Here is a 23,144-nt window from a genome sequence, read left to right on the forward strand (position 1 = left end):
AGCCCGCAAATCGTGTTAATCTTGCAAAACTCGTGCCATCACTTAATTCACTAGATTAGGTCTGTGCTAAACCATTAGGATTGTGCGGCGCATTCTGCAAAACTATGGATTTGCCACATAATCCATTGTTTACAGAACGGTTTGGCAGTGTTTAGTAAATTAATTTGTTTGACAAACAGATTTGCTGTGAAGTGGTGGGTCCTATGCATATAACAAATAAACCCTTTTCCGCTGCTGATACCTATACTTATGTGGTAAACTGACTCAAAGGGGTGAAGCCTTGCCTCTACAGTATCAACAGGTTTAACAAGCATTTACAATGCAACGGTCTCGCCTTTGCAAAAGTTAGAGTTATTGGCATTGTAAATGACATTTTTATTTATGTGTTGTCTCCTAAATCCTTCCCTTCTCTTGTAGGTGATGTTCCTACTCTCTCGGAATTGAATTCACATTGCCAAAGCTCTGGAAGTCAAAATCTGCTCCTGTAGCTTTTCTGTCAAATTTGGAGTAAAAGGCCCAAAGATTTGCAGGAATACCCCTGGGAAGTCTATGGAAGTCATAGCGAGGAGGAGAAAGGTTAAAGTGGGATGGCAGGAGACCTTTCTTAGTGAGGCCTGGAGAGTTGGCATGGCTGTTAGGCCAATAGATAGTATTTCTTATTTCATGAGTGGAAGAATGCTGATGGATGATGGGAGTGGGGGTTGCAGTAGGATGTGATGTATCATTTATATTTGAGGGTGGATATCATTACTACAGCACAAAGTGTAAAACTGTCAAACGTACCTTAGAGCTACCTGCAACAAAGTTTAACTGGAAACTTCAAACATTGATCTGTAAGCCATACATACACCTGTTTCAGGCCAGAGTGGTAGCAAAACTTAAGTCGAAACAAGTTAAGCAAAGTCTACACTAAGAGGGGAGGGAAAAGTTCTCGCCTTAGGAGCATTCAGGATATTAAAAAGCTGGTAACCAAAAATGGTCACAATCCAATTTGGAAACTGCTTTGTCATGATATGACTGATGAATACACTACACTTCAGCCTTAAGTGGTGGCCATTTCGAAGACAAAAGGTCAATGACAACAATGGAGCTCCCACTGTTGTCAAGAGGGCCACGCCCCAAAGGCTTACAATAGAAGTAGCCCAATCCGTCTGGAAGCAATCCAACCAATATTAATTACCCCATTGAAAATACAGCACTATAAACCAATTCTGCACAGAACTCTCAGCAACCACAACCCTTAAGACAGCTCGAACAGTTTGACGTGGCAAAGCACACACCCTTCTATATACAGAGAACACAAAAAATATGACGGAAGGAAACCCTTGACATTCCGCTGTGCTAAGCGTCCATAGATACCAAGGACAACTAAATCTTAGGAGTAAACAAGTCATGTCTCAAACGACTAACTATACAGAACCTACTTAGAAAATAAATTATATTCTGCATGATTTATATGACAAACTTGTCATGAACTGGCAGAGCACACGTACAGATGGAGTTCCTTGACCTACCGTACAATATGAATACTAAAGATTGGGGGGGTGCAGGGGTTCTTTGCTTACAAGTAGGCGAGATTAAATAGTAAACCAAACTGATTTAAAGGAGAATATCACACGCATGTATGAGCATATTGCAGTAAGACAAAACAGCCTTAAAGTGGTTACCCAAGAAACTATTCCAAAAATTAACACACCCATTGCAAGTTATGGACATCTCACACGGCTCGTATTCCTAGCAGCTCGATGGTGAATGTTATGAAGCTCCCTTCTTAGTTCCAGCAACACAACAAAATACACCATATGCAGTAACGGTCTCAATCCCAACAGATAAAAGTACCTAATTTCACAAACAAGCGATAAAGTACAAAAATATAAGATCCAACCTTATCTTAAGGCTGAATGAAGAACGGACACCACCGCCTTGTAATTCTGAGGCTTCGCCATTCCGATTATGCAAATGATGTGCAAGATCGATCTGACGCATTCACTAGATGTCAATTCGCAAAATGCTTCAAGGTGAGATGTTATAAGTCTCAAATGAGGATACATATCGTGTGCATTGCATGACACTGGTTCTTATCTTCTACTGTAACAACAAAAACACATCACCTGGTGACGCGGGCTTTGCAGCTGAATACAACCGTTCCTAGATTTGGGGGCAATCGATGGCTGGTAAAAGGGTCAGGGAAGGCGAAACCAAAGGCTAGAAACCGTAGTGCTATTCCTGGAAAAATATCAAAAACCAAACAAAACAGGGGCACCTGAAACCATTTGAGCAGCTTGTTTGAATTGGACATAATTAAAATCAGGGATGATGAATTAACTTTATGTAGAGAATCCTAATTAATTTACCTAAACAGTTTAGGAATATGTGATTGAAACGAAGGCACTTTGCGGAAGAAACTAAAGTCTGGGTGCACATCAATTAAAATTAACGGACGCCCCAGGGTCCAATTAATGTAGTCTGGAAATAGTTGCAATTTTACAGGCATAAAAAGATTTGAAGTGTTCAGAAGCAAACAGTTACATAACATTAATAAGAGCCAATTGCCAATACTACAAACTGTAGTTTGAGAGGGTGTAATCACACCTCCTCCTCATTTCCCTCCAATCCTATGGCACAACAGAGTATGTCCCTGCAAGCCAACTCACACACGTCGCCTTAAACACAGCCGTTTCATCTTGTGTACCCACAATAATACTAATGTCTCCTACTAGCCTGAAGGTATCCCCACTTTCCTATGCCACAGGGCCTAATACCCCAAAACCCACGAAGATTCTATTTGCCCTTGATCAAGTTTTATTTTAGCGATTTGTAGAGCGCCTGGTGACCCGGAGGCATCCCCGCGCTATAACATTTGTGGAGACCAGAGGAGAAAAAGAGGGGACTTTATTTTGGGAATAGCAGCGTTTTCAGTTTTTTCCTGAAAATCAGATGACTGGGTTCCAGCCGCAGGGGGCGAGTAGCAACGTCAGGGCTGAGCTGCGCCCCACCTGGAGCCGAGGGAAGCGCCCTCCCTCCTCCTCAGAATAACCCGTCCCTGGCTGACCGCTGCCTTCTGCTTTCCTCCATGGCTGCCAGATCTCTCCACAGCCTCTCATCATTAAAAACCCGTCAGGGGGTTGCAGGGCAGAGCGGACATCCAGCACAGACACGTAAGGAGTGACAAAAACATGACTAGCAAAAAATAAATAAATAAAAACCGCCCACCGCCACATGACGTTCAAAAAGGGACGGGGTGAGAAAAATTCTCCGGAACGCCCACAAATCTGCTCAGAGAATAACGGACAGATCTCTCTTCCAATGGCTAGCCTCCATTTATGAAGCTAGCCAATGGAAGAGACAGGCGGGAAAAAGCCCCTTACTGCAAAAAACATAAGATTTCGCCTGCGTGAACACTGCTGCGCAGTGGACGCCAGGCAAAATCTAAAACGGAGTGAAGAAATGTGGCACATAAATCAATTTCACCACAATTTGTGATCATCACTACCACATAATTTAGATAGACGTGGGGAGAAATGTGTGATGACTGGGGTGATCTGGTTTCCTTTTAGACCTAATTACCTCGTAAATTGAGAGGGGTGAATAGGACTCGTTTTTTTTTTTAAGCTCCAACAAGACGAAGTGCCAACAGATATGGTCTTGATACATGTAGAGGGAAACAGTTTTTTCAAATCCATTTGAAACCTTTGTGCAGCAGTGTGTATATTATATATACACATACATACACTTTTTTTTAACTCAAAAGATAATATGCAGACTATATAGCTTTGCTGGAGGACATTGTCACAAAGAACAGTTTGGCGAGGGGGATAGATGCGCTATTATGATGGGATTTACTGGTGTAGCACAAAGCTGAGCGCCTGTTTATGTGACTCCAGCCTGTAAAGAATTATTTTAAACCATATGCTCCTCAGTTAGTGCTTTGTTTAACAGACAGCTCCGAAACAGAGCATGGTTTGGGTCAGTAAAGCCCTTCAAAACCGTGCCATAGCCTGAACTCAGATGGAACTTAGAGAAACCACAGGATTGTATAACAAGCAGAACGTGAAGTACATTACTTCAATATTTAAGACAAACCAGATTTATGTAACATGTGTGTTCCCTTGCCTTTAGCACGGAGCAGAGAATAGGTGCCCAAGCAGGCGGGGACCTCTATCCCTTCTCCCAAGCCCAGGGAGTGTGTTCACTCAAGGCTTAGACCTTACTGGAGTAGACTTTTCTCAGATGACTGACTGACACACTAGAGTATACGCAAGTATTTCACAGGTAACCACTGTACCTAGTGAGGAACAAGAGTCCAAAGTCGTAACATAAGCCAGCAGGGACTGGCTGAAACCGGTACAGACAGGAAAAAAGTGGCTAAGGGATAATAGCGACCCAGTCCATCACACCCGCATCAGAATTTGACCTTGCCAAAACAGACCAAAGAATAAAGGGAATTCCAGTGTACTTATTAGGAAAGCTTTTTTTTTTTTAAATCACCAATCTTTTTCTAGGTGATCCCTTACTCCTGGAATCAAGCTCCCTCATATGTCAGCCCCGTAGCACAAACCAGATATCAAGGGGGGGGGGGGGGGGGGTGAGAAGAGCCATCATGATGTAGCAGGTTACCAAACTCTTTGGCTAGTGAGCCCTTTCAAATAAAAGGTGTGCATTTAGGCCTATCAAACAGATGGCCCAATTCTGTAATAGGGGCTTACTCTTGATTTTCAGACCAAGTCACTTCTGGGAGTTCAAGTAAAGTCCCTTAGGTAGTTCCCCATAAAAACAGATGTACCTCTTAACCCCCCCTCACACTCCTTGTGATTAGTATAAAACGCGCTCAGCATTCTGCAAAAACCCCATCGGTCAATGCTCACAGAGATCTCTAATCATAAGCATTGGCCCTAACCGCATTGGCGAGCCAGACTACTTGGTGTAAGAACTGATGGCATAGATTAGAGACTTTCTCCCTATGGCCCTAAAAAGTACATTGGTACTTCCCCCCCCCCCCCCCCCAGAGGTCCGAGGTCCTTTAATTGTGTACATTAGTGAGACCGGTAGGCAGCAAATGCTTTCCTGCCCCCACCCACCCCAAAGTAGCAAAAGAAGAAAACGCAACACAATAAATCTATAGTAATTAATAAAAATTAGGTTGTATTTTTACCTTTAAATTGACACCACACTGACCAAGCTCCATAGAGGGTTCGAGATATGGGCTACCAGGTACCCTCCGGCCAGATGCAGACTTCCTGCAAATTGTGGCATCTAGCTAACCCAGCACACCATGGCAGAACTCTTCTTGGTGTGTGGAGCTCCCTAGCTATACCCAAAGGTGGAGCAGCTACCAGGGGCCCCACAACCTCTGAAGAAAAAAAAAATAATAACTGAGAACCGTTTCTCTCCTGCAGTCAGCATATTACTAATAAAAGAACAGCCCCTTCCACGTGGGACTACAATTTGCCCTTCAAAAGCAGCTTCCCCTTTAAAGCTCGCCTCTTGGGCGCTCACCCATTCTGGCCAGGAGGTCACACCTCTTCCCTCCGAAGGTCTTTTGTTCCGCCGACTCAGAAATTCTCTCTAGTAGGGGAGAAGGCTGTCTTGAGGACAGCAGTTTGTACGCAACTGTAAACATCTACTGGACAACGTTGTAAAGTTGCCTTTTTGGTAAAGGTTACATTAAATTCAACTTGAGCAAGAAGTCTGGTTTAATGCAACGATTGGTATGATATCTTTAAATACCTGTCAAAACCTCACAGTGATGGTAGATATATAGATATAGACACATACCCAGGGGGTGGACACCTCCCATCTCACAGGCACTGCTTTAAATCCTGACTTTCATGTGAAAGCCTAATGCTGTTGTGTTGTAGTCTTGGTTTGCTTCCATTGAGGAAAACAGAATACTCTATACCTGTGATTTGTAATTGAAAAGCCCAGAACTGGAAAATGTGTTCTGACAATGAAAAGAGATGCAGTGGTCACCCAACTACACTGTCTGTGACAAACACAAGATCACTCCAGAGCCGGAAACAGTTGACTGGTGAGCAAGCATTGCTACAGTCTCATAGGTATGTACGCATGTTTTCTCAAAAGAATCCAGGACAGTATCCTTTCCAACTACGTCGGAGTACCTATAAGACCCCTCTGGCGTCTTATTTGCTGCCTGTGAGAAGTTGGCCTGATGTGCAGTGTTCACTATTCTAGTGATCACTATATATCAGTCCAAACAACCCTTATTGATGATTGGTTGTAAGTCAACCTTATAGACCAGCTATCCTAGTAGCATGGATACGAGCAGTCTAAGGCTAAGACTCTAGAGGGCGTGTTAAGCCAGCTGTTTTACCATCACATTACCCCTTGAACACCCAGTGAAAGGACACCACACAAGTGTTATGAAAATAAACAATGTATTTATTAGAATCACAGCAACCCTGTACTCTTTATGAGGACAGGGTGCTAAGCACACAACAAAACTCTTACGAAAATACTTTTAAGTTAGCACGTTACACAAATGCCCGAGGGGCACGAAAAACCATATACACTAAAAGTGGAATGCGAATTACTAGCAGGTAAGTAACAGTTCTAATAGGCTTTGGAATCGCTAGGACTGGACTAGGGAATCGTTAGATTACTTCTAGGAGACCTAGGGGACTCGGGTGCAGAGTGTGCACTCTCACGCGGGATGCGGGACAAAGTCTATGGAGGCTAGTAAAGGCAAAGTTAGTGTTCACGGGCGAACCCGACCTGGTAGGAAGAAAACGACAGTGGATCCTGACCCTAGGATAGTGAGGCTATGCTGGGACACCGAAGTGCCGAAGTTACCTAGCCCAGGGGCTGCAGCTGCATAGGTCTGAAAAGACGTCGGGAATCTCGTTGCCGGACCGGGAGCCTGGAAGGAAGAAGTTGCTGGCAGGCGACCAGTGAAGGAAAGTTCGATGGATCCAAGCCTGGATCGAGGAAGAAGAAAACCTGAAAGCAGAGGGGACCAAGTTCTTGAATCACTAGCCAGTGATTAAGTGGGCACCAGGATGGCACCGGGCGAAGTCACCGCAGTCAGGTGAGTGGGCACTGCTGGGCTCTGCAGTCTCTCGGACCAGGAGGCGTTGTCGGCGACCAGGATGGAGGTGCGAGCTGTCCCACGAAGGTTGAAGTCGTCGGCGTCGAAGTTACCCAGGAGTGGGCAACAAGCCTTGGCTAATTCAAGCCCACGCGGTGGACTCAAAATGGCGTCTTGAGTGGACCAGGAGGGTCCAGGGTGCTCCTCTTCGGGAAGGGAGCAAGGGCCAGTCTGGAGCAACCAGACCAGCAGCAGAAATGTCGTCGGGCGTCGTCAGGGAGGCCACAAGCCAACGGGCTAGTAGCCAAACAACGCGGTGAGCAGCGGAAAGCAGAAGGGCCCCACGCAGATCGTGGAGATGCTGGGGGGCTGCACTTCGGAGCTGGAGCTGCTCAGAGTCGGGGCTTCTCGGACCCCAAAGCACTCACCAGTAGATTACTCGGCGGGCTTGCTGGAAAGAAGTCGTGCAGTCTTGCAGATGGCCGGTCCCTTGAGGTCTCGTCGCACCCACGGTTCTCAGCTGGGCTGTAGAGGTGGGTAGAGGTCAGAGGTGCCAGGGAAGCCGGTTCTCGTCGAGCTGGGCAGTCGGATTCCGGAGGAAGGACTTACAGCAGACCGCAGTGTTCTTAGATGGTGCCTGCGGATGCAGGGTGACTACTCCTTAGTCACAAGGGAGAAATCTTAGGAAGAAGTCTTGAGTTCCTTTCGCAGAAAGTAGTTTCAGGATTCAAAGATGATCTGATTTGGAAGGGGGCCAGTCTCTACCTTTATCCTGTAAAAAGGGGCTGGCACGCGACTAAGTCCTGCCCTATGGGTGGGACTAGGAGGGGGTGGTTACACCCACTTCCTTGGCGGGCTTTTCCCCAGCACAGGGTCTGGAGTGACCCTGGAACTGGTTCCAGCCAGCCTATGCACAGTGAGCACCGGGGTGCTACTTGCAGTCACCTTCCTCTAAAGCCCTGCCTACCTACACAAAACCCTGTCTGGGACGGTGCTGGCACCGCCCCTGGCAGGAAACCCTTTGTCCTTATCTCCTGCTCTGGGAGGACTCCCAGCAGGAGGGCAGACTTGTGTCTCGGTGGCAGCATCCATTTTGTGGATGCTAAGGCTCTGTCTGACTTTAACCGGGGTTAGGGGTTACATACATGTCGTGTCCCTCTAGAAGGGTGGAATGCTAACCCCGTCGCCAGAATTGGCGAGGGGTTAGTATTCCAATTCGTATGACACCTTACTCGACATGTTTTGATAAAGCGATACCAGAGTTGGCACATAACCGCGAGGATTATAATGCACTTAAGAGTATATGGTATGCGATATCATGGAAACGGCTAAGGGATGGGTCCCGAAAGCCGCAGACAGGCTCAGCTCATGCTAGAGCACCATCTCACACGATTCCAAGCACTCTGCCTTCAGGATTGTTAAGGCCTGCCATAGGAGTGACTGATAGGAGATCTGTGTGTCCATTTTTAGGGTTAGATATAGGTATACTATATCTAAAGCAAAGGGTGATTACACCACCTTGCCCCAGCTGTCAAGCAGCCAGTTGTGTCAGATTTGGATGGCCATCCAGGGGTGGCATAATACATGCTGCAGCCCCTGGTAGGCCCTGGGTACACCTAGGCCCTGGGTACCTAAGGTACACAGTACAGGGACTGATAAGGTGACTCAGTATCCAATTTAGATATGTACCTAAGGTACATGGAATCCATTTTACAGAGAGAGCAGTGGGCCTGAGGTCCTGAACAGCAGGGCCTCAGGTCAACTAAGTCAGAAAACCAGCAAAACACCAGGCAAAAAGTTGGGGGCAACCATAGTCAGGGATCAACCTTCCTACATAACCCCCCCCCCAAACGAAAGGAGATAAGGCTATCCTTGTCCAGGTAAGCCTATATTGCCTAAGTGGCCATTTAAGGAAGTACCAGCACTGGCATGGTTACCCCCTATGTCATGGTCCACTAAGCAGTCCCTCACCCTAAGGGTGTCTGAGGGTCTCCACCATAGGGAATCTCTACCTGTGGTGTGTTTTGTCAAAGAAAAAGGCTGGTGCTGAAATGGAGTACTGAAGTGAGGCTCCACTAATTTTGGGCTCAGCTTCCTCCAATCATTTTCCACCATATAGGCCTTTCTTTCCAAGACTGAGTTGTTTTGGGCTCTCAGGGTCAACCTCTGGCTACCTACAGCTGGAGGTTGGGTCCCTCTGTTTGGCTTACTGGAGGGACAGTTCAGGTCTGGGGCCCTCAGGTCCCAAGTTTGGCTGTGCCCAACAGTGTCCATCTGTGGGAGGTCCCTAACTAATTTTAAGGGGGATCCCTCAGGAGTGTGTCTTATTTTCACTTGGCTAGGTCTACTAGCTTCAGTGCCCTTAATCTGCTGATTGGGAAATTCTTTTGGACAGGGGGCCCCTTGGGGTCCAACACTGGCCTCCCTGACCTCTACAGCCCTGGGCTGACTGAGGCAGGGTAGAGAGGGGCAGGTTACCTGCTCCAGACTGGGTCCCACCTTGGAAGGGTCCACTGACATCAGGGGTTCTGCCAGGCTAGGCCTGACTACCTCTGTGGCAGTTTCTTCACAAGGGGTCAGATCAGTTCCCTGAGGAGGCTGATCCTTTCCTAAAGTCTGGTGGGAGGGAGATTTCTCTTCCTCCTCAATACTCTCTGTCTGAGTGGAGTGATGCATAGTTTCAGGCTTCACAACACTGTCATCTGTCTGAGTTTGAGCTGTGGCCATCACAACTCTCCCAACCTTTTCAGGAGGGGGCTCAGTTTGGGTGTGGGCTGTGACCATCACAGCCTTGACAACCTGTTCTGGGAAGGAAGTTGTCTGAGATTGGGTTGTGACTGGCACAACCCTCCTGACCTGTTCAGGGAGGATATCCTGGACTGGGGCTGTGGCTACCACTGCCCCACTAACCTTACCATGGATGTTTACCATTCTAGAATGGGTTTCTTGCTCTACTTCAGCCCAGGCTGAAAGCTCTAAATCATTCCCCAGTAGGCAATCTACAGGCAAGTTTGGTGACACTGCCACTCTCTTGTGGCCAGTGACACCTCCCCAGCTGAGATTGACCACTGCCATGGGATGATCTCTCTGTACTCCATCAATATTGGTCACCTGGTATGTGGCACCAGGTAAAAGTTGCCTTGAGGGGACTAGACTCTCAGTCACCATAGTGATGCTAGCCCCTGTATCTCTATAGGCCTCAACTTTTATACCATTGATGAGGGGCTCCTGTCTGTACTTGCCCAAAGTGTTGGGACAAGTTGTGAAGTTGGCAAACCCCATGCCAGTCTCACAGACAAGAGTATCTAAGTTTGGGGACCTGGTTAGGCCAGAGTCCCCAGGAACTCCCAAAGTAAATGCACCCAAATTCTTGGGGGCACTCCCACCACCTGGGGGATTACTACTAGTAGTAACAGGAGGTTTGGGAATGTTACTTGGGGGTATGTTTTCCTTATTGTTATTCTTTGGGCAACTGCTGTCAGTTTTTAAATGACCCACCTGTTTACAGGGATAACAATAAGGTTTCTTCTGGTTGTTGGAAGGATTCTGGGACCCACCCCCCTCAGAGGATTTTTGGGGCCCTGATGTGGTTTGATCTGGAGATTTATTCCCACCCTTCTCTTGAGGCTTGGTTGATTCCTTTTTCTGGTCACCACCTTGGTTCTTGGGCCTAATCCTGGTTCTGACCCATTTGTCTGCCCTCTTACCCAATTCTTGTGGAGAGGTCAGATCAGAGTCTACCAGGTGCTGGTGTAATAACTGGTTCTGACAATTATTTAAGACTTGCTCTCTCATAATTAGATTATACAATCCCTTGAAATCAGTAACCTTACTACCCAGTAGCCAGCCTTCCAAAGCCTTAGTGGCACAATCAACAAAGTCAGACCAGTCCTGAGACTGAGTTTTCTGGGTGTCTCTGAACAGCAACCTGTACTGCTCAGTGGTTAAACCAAACCCATCAACCAGTGCATTTTTCAGGACCTGGTAATTGTTAGCATCCTCCACTCTTGTAGTGAGGAGCTTATCTCTACCTTTACCATCAAAGGAGAGCCACAGTATAGCTGCCCACTGACTCTGGGGAATGCACTGCACAGTGCAGGCCCTCTCCAGAGCAGCCATCCATTTCTGGATATCATCCCCTTGCTTAAAGGGGGGCACTATTTTAGTCAGGTGTTTAGTATCTAAACCCTTCTCTCTATCTCTTGGGAGATTGCTGCCACCAGTGGGAGCTAGCCCACTCATCTGCTGCTCTCTTGCCAGGGCAAGCTTCTCTTTGGCCAGGGCAATTTCTTCCCTTTCAATCCTCAGTTCAGCTTGTCTCATCCTAGCCTCATGCTCCCTTCTCTGAGGGGAAGTAAATCTCCTCTGTGGAGGATTCCTTCTCCCCTGAGAAGAGGCATTAGAGTGCAGAGATCTATTGGAGTCCCTAGAAAGAGATCTATCTCTCCTAACTCCAAGGTTAGGCCCACTTCGGGTTAGTACTGGGGGGCCCCCAGATCCTAGCCCAAGTAAGTCTAAGTTGGTCCTAGTTAGCCTTCTGACTACCTCAAGACCCTTGTCTACCTCACCCCCAGAGAGTACCTCCTCATCCTCCTCCTCAACTGCTGAATCAGTGTTGGGGAGGTCTGGATCCCCAGAGGTTCCCTCTAAGGCTGGCATGCTCTCATGTAACTGAGAGAGCTTTCTGGCATCATATGTCTCTAAGAGACCTATCAGAAAGGGAAGGGTGGGGTTAGACCCCTGCTTCAGTTTCCTGGAGACACAGAGTTGTCTCATCTCCTGAAAATTGAGAGCTGCATATCTTGAAGTGACCTGTGGAGGGTCAACACTGACCAGGGGAGTCTCAGCAGAGTCCCCCTGAGTCGACATGCTTTTCTAGTGAGGTGTAAGTGGTGCACTTACCTACACTATATGTTTGCCTACTGATCCCTTGCTAGAGTTGTAGTTTAGGGTGTGCTAGGCCCTAGGAGCTACAACAGCTGGTTCAGTAGAACTCAGAGTATTCTAAGCTAAGTTATATGTACCTTTAGTACTTATGTGATCTTTCACAAGATATTCTTAGGGCATGTGTGGTAAAACAACAGCAAGCTCAAATCCCAACCGCTGCCACCAATGTGAGAAGTTGGCCTGATGTGCAGTGTTCACTATTCTAGTGATCACTATATATCAGTCCAAACAACCCTTATTGATGATTGGTTGTAAGTCAACCTTATAGACCAGCTATCCTAGTAGCATGGATACGAGCAGTCTAAGGCTAAGACTCTAGAGGGCGTGTTAAGCCAGCTGTTTTACCATCACATTACCCCTTGAACACCCAGTGAAAGGACACCACACAAGTGTTATGAAAATAAACAATGTATTTATTAGAATCACAACAACCCTGTACTCTTTATGAGGACAGGGTGCTAAGCACACAACAAAACTCTTACGAAAATACTTTTAAGTTAGCACGTTACACAAATGCCCGAGGGGCACGAAAAACCATATACACTAAAAGTGGAATGCGAATTACTAGCAGGTAAGTAACAGTTCTAATAGGCTTTGGAATCGCTAGGACTGGACTAGGGAATCGTTAGATTACTTCTAGGAGACCTAGGGGACTCGGGTGCAGAGTGTGCACTCTCACGCGGGATGCGGGACAAAGTCTATGGAGGCTAGTAAAGGCAAAGTTAGTGTTCACGGGCGAACCCGACCTGGTAGGAAGAAAACGACAGTGGATCCTGACCCTAGGATAGTGAGGCTATGCTGGGACACCGAAGTGCCGAAGTTACCTAGCCCAGGGGCTGCAGCTGCATAGGTCTGAAAAGACGTCGGGAATCTCGTTGCCGGACCGGGAGCCTGGAAGGAAGAAGTTGCTGGCAGGCGACCAGTGAAGGAAAGTTCGATGGATCCAAGCCTGGATCGAGGAAGAAGAAAACCTGAAAGCAGAGGGGACCAAGTTCTTGAATCACTAGCCAGTGATTAAGTGGGCACCAGGATGGCACCGGGCGAAGTCACCGCAGTCAGGTGAGTGGGTACTGCTGGGCTCTGCAGTCTCTCGGACCAGGAGGCGTTGTCGGCGACCAGGATGGAGGTGCGAGCTGTCCCACGAAGGTTGAAGTCGTCGGCGTCGAAGTTACCCAGGAGTGGGCAACAAGCCTTGGCTAATTCAAGCCCACGCGGTGGACTCAAAATGGCGTCTTGAGTGGACCAGGAGGGTCCAGGGTGCTCCTCTTCGGGAAGGGAGCAAGGGCCAGTCTGGAGCAACCAGACCAGCAGCAGAAATGTCGTCGGGCGTCGTCAGGGAGGCCACAAGCCAACGGGCTAGTAGCCAAACAACGCGGTGAGCAGCGGAAAGCAGAAGGGCCCCACGCAGATCGTGGAGATGCTGGGGGGCTGCACTTCGGAGCTGGAGCTGCTCAGAGTCGGGGCTTCTCGGACCCCAAAGCACTCACCAGTAGATTACTCGGCGGGCTTGCTGGAAAGAAGTCGTGCAGTCTTGCAGATGGCCGGTCCCTTGAGGTCTCGTCGCACCCACGGTTCTCAGCTGGGCTGTAGAGGTGGGTAGAGGTCAGAGGTGCCAGGGAAGCCGGTTCTCGTCGAGCTGGGCAGTCGGATTCCGGAGGAAGGACTTACAGCAGACCGCAGTGTTCTTAGATGGTGCCTGCGGATGCAGGGTGACTACTCCTTAGTCACAAGGGAGAAATCTTAGGAAGAAGTCTTGAGTTCCTTTCGCAGAAAGTAGTTTCAGGATTCAAAGATGATCTGATTTGGAAGGGGGCCAGTCTCTACCTTTATCCTGTAAAAAGGGGCTGGCACGCGACTAAGTCCTGCCCTATGGGTGGGACTAGGAGGGGGGTGGTTACACCCACTTCCTTGGCGGGCTTTTCCCCAGCACAGGGTCTGGAGTGACCCTGGAACTGGTTCCAGCCAGCCTATGCACAGTGAGCACCGGGGTGCTACTTGCAGTCACCTTCCTCTAAAGCCCTGCCTACCTACACAAAACCCTGTCTGGGACGGTGCTGGCACCGCCCCTGGCAGGAAACCCTTTGTCCTTATCTCCTGCTCTGGGAGGACTCCCAGCAGCAGGAGGGCAGACTTGTGTCTCGGTGGCAGCATCCATTTTGTGGATGCTAAGGCTCTGTCTGACTTTAACCGGGGTTAGGGGTTACATACATGTCGTGTCCCTCTAGAAGGGTGGAATGCTAACCCCGTCGCCAGAATTGGCGAGGGGTTAGTATTCCAATTCGTATGACACCTTACTCGACATGTTTTGATAAAGCGATACCAGAGTTGGCACATAACCGCGAGGATTATAATGCACTTAAGAGTATATGGTATGCGATATCATGGAAACGGCTAAGGGATGGGTCCCGAAAGCCGCAGACAGGCTCAGCTCATGCTAGAGCACCATCTCACACGATTCCAAGCACTCTGCCTTCAGGATTGTTAAGGCCTGCCATAGGAGTGACTGATAGGAGATCTGTGTGTCCATTTTTAGGGTTAGATATAGGTATACTATATCTAAAGCAAAGGGTGATTACACCACCTTGCCCCAGCTGTCAAGCAGCCAGTTGTGTCAGATTTGTATGGCCATCCAGGGGTGGCATAATACATGCTGCAGCCCCTGGTAGGCCCTGGGTACACCTAGGCCCTGGGTACCTAAGGTACACAGTACAGGGACTGATAAGGTGACTCAGTATCCAATTTAGATATGTACCTAAGGTACATGGAATCCATTTTACAGAGAGAGCAGTGGGCCTGAGGTCCTGAACAGCAGGGCCTCAGGTCAACTAAGTCAGAAAACCAGCAAAACACCAGGCAAAAAGTTGGGGGCAACCATAGTCAGGGATCAACCTTCCTACACTGCCACTTTTTTTTTTTTAAAGGACCTACAAAGTGTTTTTTTTTTTTTTTAAACACAAGCACCTCAGTGCCAGGGTTGGTGGGCCGACTTTCCCTTTCCTCTGCCAATGTTTTCTCTTCTTTCTATGGTTGTCATCATGTAAAGGTTAGTCTTCGGGTTACAGTAACACATAGAATACTACTTTCTCTGTGCCAGCTGCAAGCATATGGGTGCTGCCACATTTAGGCAGTGCACATGTAACACGCCCCCCCCCAATCTTGATTGAGAGTCCAACCAGGAATGCACTTTACTTCAAGATTCCAAACGACGACAGCTGAACTTTAATCTTGGCATCCAAGCTACATCAGGAGTCTGCCCTCCACCAGCATATCTTCACTATAAAGCTTGCCTCCACAAGAAATGCTAAAACATACTTGTGGCCTACCCTAGCCCAATGCACCAATGACCAACAGAACGGTCTCTGTAGAATTCGCAGTAATTCTAATATGAGAAATATCACAGACAAGATTAGGCAAAGCAACACCAGACACTGCCTCAGGACCAAATACCCAAACAAGTTGTGCAACCACTCTGCTACAACCACCATGTAGATTTCCAAATTAGAGCCCATCTCAAGCTTTGATCTCAAACATCAACCAAACCCTTCCCTCCACAAACCAGGCACTCTGTGCATGGCATTTTTTCCAGGGGCGAAAAAAACTGCACAAGGCTATGGATGATCCATACTACATTCAGAAGTTAGCTTCTGATTATGCAGCTATTAAATCCCTGCAGTGTAGTCCATCGATTCAGACAACCTATCAAAGCTGTGTGCCACTATTTAGCGCAAAAACAGTTGATGAACAGAATGCAGAACAGTGTCATACATTCACCCCAGTACAGAGATCTGGTTCTAAATCCATCTTTTTTTGCTCCCCACACCATTCCAGTTTGAATGGAGCCATATGCAAATCAGTCTTGACCCTGTGCCCAATGGGAACAGTCCAGCCCGAACTGCCAAGCCAGGTCCTCCCTGGACTGGAAACAAGCATCCTAGGACCGGTTAATTTAACAGCAAGTAACAATTTACTGCAAGTGGACAGAATATATTACACACATATATACATACTCACAAACAAATAGAAGACCATAGGCATGGCACTTTAACTGCAAGAAATTTGGTGCAAAAATCACTGACAAACCCCATCATTCTTGAACACTAAAGTCAATTGGTTAGTCTTTTGTCCTGTGATTACAAGGGTAATGGTGAAGCGGGACTCAGTTGGGCCTAGATTGGATGGGAACAAGAAAACTTACCTTCTGGCCTCATAAGTGGGCATGGTGTCAGAATAGTTGAAAGCCCCAACTGCACATGGTAGAAGCATTAGGAGCTTCCCCAAGCAGTATTCAGCCCCCAAAAGAATAAAAATATACACCAAGAGAAACTCCATTGACTGTGCATACAACTAAATGGGATTCCCAATTAAACGTAAATAACCAAAACTGCAGCCATGAGGAATCTGCAAATCCTGCGCTACAGCAACTAGGTTATATAATGCCCGATGTTTACACGAGAGCTAGGGGCTGTTGCAACAAAGACAGACCAAGCACTGAACAAAAATATCCTATCCCCATGTTAACAAACCAATGAAGACTATTTATGCATGACACAAGAAAGGTGTTTAACTTTCCTTTTATTATTAAACCGTCAGTGGTCAACACAAACATGTCGGACATCATAACAGAACATGCAACCCTAGAAGGATCATAAACAAGACGCCCAGAACAGTTAGAACACTAAATATTAATTAAAAAATTAACTTATTTTAATTAGCACTTCCGTCTCCATAAATACACTGTACAATCATTTCAAAGAGCCGGTGCTTTTTAGCAATTAAATACAGTAAAAACTAAAATGGATATGAAAAACAAGTCAGTTAACGTAAACAGTATGCAATTGATGCATGGGGTTGGCTATCCTACACCAAACCCCCAGCAAGTGTTAGTGGATGCATGTCAAACATGCTAGAGTTTCACAGACAAGTCACCCCAGTGCATTCCAAAGGGGGACTCGCTCCAAACTGAGGAATCAGGCTCTCGAGAGCAGTGCATGCCCTGCAACCGGAGTGCCAGGGGCAGCAGGAGGCTGGAGAAGGAAAAGGCGTTGTTGGCAGGGAGATCATTCAACACGGGTGAGGCCCCGCCGCAGCTGAGCTCGGGGGTACCCATGGAGCTGCAAACCTCATCCGAAGCAGGGGACAGGGACCCGTCAGTGGCTAGAGAAGAGCCCGTCTGGCAGCTTAACGGCGGGAGTGTGGGCAACAGCAGTGGAGAGGGCAACTCCGGGTGGTCATCCGTCGTCTTGTGTAGGAAGTGGCAGCGCGAGCCGTAGGGGCAGACACCTAGCGCCTCGAAGGTGCGGCACAGGGTTTTGCGCGGCTTAGCGTCCTCTTCGGTGGCATGCGTGAAGTGGCACCGGGCGCCGTAGGGGCAGCCGCCCTGGGACTGGAACATGCGGCAGAGGCCTGCGCGCTTCCGGCTGCCCGGGTGCGGGGGCCGGATGGGCCGCGGGGGGCGGCGCTCGTCGGGGCTGTGGATGAAGAGGCAGCGGAGGCCGTAGGGGCAGAAGCCCAGGGAGTGGAAGGAGCGGCAGAGCTCGGTCTTGTACTTGGGGTGCTGGCTGGGCACGCGGAGCTCGTGCAGGCCGTGGGCGAACTGGCAGCGGTCCTCGTAGCTGCAGGTGCCGCTCTCGGTGTAGCGGCTGCAGAGCTCCGTCTTGTACCGGAGGTAGGGAGGCTGCGTGGCCAGGGTGGGGGTAGCGGGGTCCGGCACCGGGAAGAGCGAGGCAGGGATGGCGTCGGCAGAGTCTTCACCGCCACAAGAGTCCCACCCGGGCAGCACGGACGATACATACAGCGTCAGAGTGTCACCAGAAAAGCCCTGGAAAGAGAAATTTAGGAAGAAATGTCAATAGATCCGCAGCAGCTCTACAGCACATACAGACACAGTAGTCATTTATACCCAATTCACATGGGACCCGTGCCCCAAGCAGGTTTCTCTAGGTGTGAGCCCCCCACCTCAGATACACAACACTGCCACACTTACTGCATGAGATGTGCAACTAAATAACCCCAATGTACTTTTCTTACCCACTGCCACACCTCCCTGCCAACCCATGCCGCAGGTACTACCACACCTGTACTCTTTACTCGCCATACTGTCCTCTCGTGTCCCATTCAGCCTAATAGTACTGTTATATTTCACCATGCTCCTGGCCTAGTCACGAAGAGGATATCAAAAGGGCCAGGATATTAGTGGTGTATCTGTGGGAGATCACCCCCACTCAAACTCCAGCAAGGTACACTGCGCCTAGCCACAGGCTAGGAAGGAAAAGCACCCAACTCTGAAGGAGGAGGGCGGGGGGCAAGAGGAGGTAAAATCAAGCCATTTTAACCCCCGACACTCACTTCAGTTACAGGGGTTTTCTGAAGTGGGGAGCAATTTTGGTTGCCCGTGGTACAGCCCCCCCCCCCCCCCCAAAAGTCAACACAACACTCAACCAAGTTGACAGGGCTTAAGGGTGGTCCTCACACACTATCCTAGCCTTCGCACTGCATGAAAATGATTTATATGGTGGGCTACGCATTTCGAGCAGACAAATCTGGACAATGCACAGGTAGGCAGTGCTAACATTTGACAAACAAATGAGTCAAGCGTATAGGTGGCACACCTATGGGAAAGCGAACAGCAAAGACAATGCACCGTTAAGTCTCAGCAACGTTAGTGTTATAAACGGAGCTTTAAGTGGGCCAGAAGCGCGGTCTCACTGGCATTGAAACAAGTCCCTCTCGGACTCATATGTACTTCCAAACATTGATCGATTTCTGAAGAATAAAAAAGGTAACCCAGGTCATCAAGTGAGTTTCATTTAAGGTTTCAGCTAAGTGTAGCCATTTTCAAAATGTTGCGTTTTTTCCGAGCTTGTATAGTGCATACTTTGAAGCGAGTCACCAGGAGTTTAATTCAGGCTAAGATTAAGAGCTCTGGAGTTGGGGCTGCAGGTAGTGCCAGTGTCTCTCAGAAACGTGTTCAGAATGCATTGCCACCCAATCATTAGCCTCTGTGCAGAGCTCAGGTATTGGTCACACATGCCAATTGTGATTGTGTGTAGGAGGTGCATAGTTGTCAAAAAGTGGACAAAACAAAAATGAAGCACTTACAGTAGGCGCTTTGTGTAATTGGGGATATGATGAAGTGAATGAGATACTAGGAAGTGCATTCTGGAGAGTAAAAAGGGGGTCTTGAAGGAGGAACGAGATGTAGTGCAAGGTATGCAAATGGAAGACTTGAAAAAGGGACAAAGTACATATATTTCTAACAGAGTGCCATAACTGGAGTTACTGAGACACTGAATATCAATACTCCTTCCACAGGGGTCAGTAACTTTTAAATCGGTCTCAGAATTGAAACGTTTTCAACATTAAATATTTACAACAACATTGCGTCTACTTCGCTATCTTAAACAGCTAACATGAACTGACAAAGCCAATAGTGCTGGCTGGTTTGGAGTGTGTCACTTTACATATTTAGATGCAATATTAGAAAATGGCAGGAGGTGCACGAAAATACCAGTTGAGTGATACACCTTGGAAATCACAGAAATATAGTTTACTTGTTTAAATCAACAACATTACATAGGCCTCCCCTCTTCTGAGAATCACACCGCCTCAAACCCCCCTCCAAGTCACGTAAAGCCCTGTTTATAAAGGGACTGCGACATCTTTTAGCAGCAGGAAAGAGCATTAAAATTGGTTTATACTTTGAGAAGGACCAAGATGCCTGATGAACTAAGTTGGAGTGGTTGGGTCCAAAGAGGTAGAACAGAATGTAGACGCAGCACAGAGGTTTTGCCAAGGTTAAATTGATTGGTAAATATTAGGTTGTGGGCGGAAGTGTAAAGGGTACTTGGGCTAGTAGTTTGTCTGCGTCATTGTTTTACGCAGTGCCAGGAATTTACTAGGCCAAAAGCAACTAACTACTCGCCGCATTTTACACCACACTGCACCCCCGCCCCAGCAAATCAATGCCGTAATCTGCATAATACGGACTAGCAATCCTCCCACAGCCAAGCACGCATCTTTCCCCAACCGCATATTCAAATCTCTGTAGCACAACACTGCATATCCTACAGTCTCTGCCCAAGTCTTACAGCATACGCCAACAGGCCTCCCCTACAAAACCTACCTGGTTCCACATCCCAACTACACATTGTACGACCTCCACCTCCCGCCAATCAAGAACCCGGCCTCATGTGACAGCGGGGGATTTGTAGCGAGTGTAGCTGCATGCTGGGTTTGAAAAGTTACCCTACAAGTCCTTGAACGGAAGCAACAACGCTAAAAAGGGATGATTTGCGGATGGCAATAGCCCAGTTTGTAAAAATTAATTAGAAAAATATAACACAAACACGTCCCTGAACACAATGCACGTAGACCGCCCACGAACGATACACACAAGAGTACGTACTTAAAATAGGTGTACTGGATTAGTATTAATCTCAAGCCTCGACTGGAGCACACGCTGGGTACTGTAGTTCTATACCGTGTGTGTATGCACTTCAAGTCTACGCCATCGTAGGCATGGGTTGTACGGGCGTAGCACTTTTGGTTACCATGCACGTAGCAACCCCCTTCCCAGCAGTGTCTCACCTGGCGCGCGTGACTCCCCTCCTCCTCCATGGTACAGTTCTAGAACTCCAAGCCTCGTAGCACACTCGCTCTGCGATGTGTTCCTGCCTCTTCCTCTGTTGTTGTCCCAGACCCTCGCGCGCCAAACATTCATAGCCCTAGTGGGTGGGGCCAGAGTCGCTCTCCCACCTCCAAGAGCCACACGCGGCGGGCAATTCAAACTGACCAATCAGCAGAGACAACAGGGAAATGGACAGAGAGAAATGCCTGCTCTCAATCTGCGAACGGTCTTTCCTTGTGGAGCATGGCGTTGGAATTAGGAGCGAATAAGATTCAGTGTATTCGTTCGTTTTTTATTTTATGACATTGGGGCAGAGTGTTTTTAGCCGTTTAGACCCGTTAACGAGCAGGGTTAGACGGGTGGCTGTCAGGGTGACCGCATTGTCAGCTACAGAAAACAGTCATGCCATCGACATAGAAATTGGACTACATCCATGCAACATAAATGACAGCACTCACAGCTGAGTGGCACGTGTTATATAGTTTTTGTGCTCTGCTCTCAAAAGGTTTCAGGAATTTCAAGTTGTCCAGTATCAGACGTAAGAAGGGTAACCAGCCCTTGTGTTCTTTAATTCATTTAAGGGTGCTTTGTCTACAAGGGCTAAAATGAAAAGAAAATTTTTTCTAGCTGGGTGTTAATTCAAAATTTGCTAACATTCGTGACAAGAATTTTCAATCCTATTAAGGACACGGAGGCGAGGATTATGCTTCTCATTTTCTTTACTGAACATTCTCAGCAGCCAATCAGAAAGTAAAAACAAAAGAACACACTACAATACCCATTAACACTAGTGGGTATCACATGACAACCATAGAGTAGACCCCTATATAAGGAGCATAAGAGAATAGTACATCCTCTTTCTTTGTGTGAAATAACAGTTAAGTCCAAACAATAATAATCACAGTCTGATATCTGGAACCACAGGAAGAAGAATCCATTCTTCATAAGGAAATCCACCGGCCAACAACGAAAACTTGAAGTCAGCTTCAACGAAACAGCATCCTGCTTAAGGGCCACGAAGACTCTTCGTAAAGGTGAACGTCATCAAACTTTACTTGAGGTCAGAACCTGAAATTGGAAGACAAAGCCGTAATACCACACTCCCAAAAGGAGATATATCATAAGGGAAGGGTAAAAACAACATAAGTATACATTGCAGTATATCAACAATGCAAAACAGACATCACAGTACTGAATTATGGGTGGGATAATCCTCGCCTCCGTGTCCTTAATAGAATTGAAAATTCTTGTCACGAATGTTAGCAAATTTTGAATTCTATGTCAGGACCGGAGGTTCTGATTATGCTTGTTTAAAGCTGCGCCACCGCAACAGATGCAATATTCACAAAAGGTTTATAGTAAAAAGTCTTAAATGTAGATTCAGAGGACCAATCAGGTGCATTCATAATGTCTAATAGAATGACCCCCACAGAAAAAGCCTTAGAGGCCAAAGTACCACGAGCAGAATGAGCACCAAATCTGGAAACATCAATACCAGCTTCGTCCATGAGCCAACGCACCCATCTTGCTAGAGTAGCTGGGGTCACTGGGCAAAAAGGTTTCTGCAGAGCAATCAACAATTAACCTGCCATATCTTGACGAAAACCTGCCGTACTCACCTCATAATCTCAGATACATTGCACCACACACAATTTGGGATTGTCAGGAAATGCAGCATAAGTGACAGAAGTGGTGTTACATTTAGTGCGTCTGGTGACCAAAAAAGTAACACCCTCCGGAGAGAATCTGCGACCCGCTAGATCCAGAGCGCTAACATCAGAAACGTGTTTGCAGGAAACTAGATAAAGCAACATAGCGAATTTGGCAGAAAGCTGTTTACGAGACAAATATTGATTAACCGGCCAGGAGTCCAAGAAATGCAGGGCAATGGAGACATCCCAAAGCTCTGAGTATTTAGAACATGGAGGTTTTACCAACCGGATACCTCTGAGTATTTTACATAAGAATGGATGTTCACCAAGTGGTTTACCGTCAATGGGTGTGTGACCCGCCGAGATGGCCAACGGGAAATTATTGACAGTGCGATAAGCAAGACCTGAAGCGGCTAAAGACGCAAGGAAGTTAACTACCAAGGAGACGTCTGCTGCAGAGGGATCCACCTCCTGTTGAGAGCACCAATCACACCATTGTTTCCATGCGGTAGCATATTGCTTGTGTGTGTTGGGCGACCAAGCCTCGCTGATAAATCTGGAAGCTTCTCGTGAAAGGCCTGGGACTTTCCAACGATCCCCAAAATTCGCCAAGCGACTAGGATGAGTTGACCTGATGTTATCAATGGATGTGGAGATTTGAGAGGGTCTAACAACAGATTCCACCTCTGGGGAAGAAGGTTCTGAATCGCATATAACATTTCCAGAAGGACAGGGAACCACGCTTGAGCCCTCCAGAGAGGAGTGATCAGAATCAATTCCGATTGATAACACTTGGCTCGGGCCAGGACTTTCGGAATCATCACAAACAGAGGGAACGCATAACAAAGCGCTGGAGGCCACACCTACAGAAATA

General features: G+C 47.5%; 1 protein-coding gene across 1 annotated transcript; it reads right to left on the reverse strand.

Moving 5' to 3' along the window:
* Nucleotides 1-16,547: 16,547 nt before the first annotated feature.
* LOC144782837 (uncharacterized) lies at nt 16,548-20,728 on the reverse strand. Its single transcript, XM_078662108.1, has 2 exons — nt 20,579-20,728; nt 16,548-17,810 (listed from the first exon to the last, which is right to left on the reverse strand). Exons 1-2 carry the CDS (start codon nt 20,606-20,608, stop codon nt 16,896-16,898), a joined length of 945 nt encoding a protein of 314 aa, XP_078518234.1. The 5' UTR covers nt 20,609-20,728; the 3' UTR covers nt 16,548-16,895.
* Between the last annotated feature and the right edge of the window lie 2,416 nt (nt 20,729-23,144).

Source organism: Lissotriton helveticus, chromosome 9 (genome assembly GCF_964261635.1).
Source record: "Lissotriton helveticus chromosome 9, aLisHel1.1, whole genome shotgun sequence".
Classification (NCBI taxonomy): domain Eukaryota; kingdom Metazoa; phylum Chordata; class Amphibia; order Caudata; family Salamandridae; genus Lissotriton; species Lissotriton helveticus.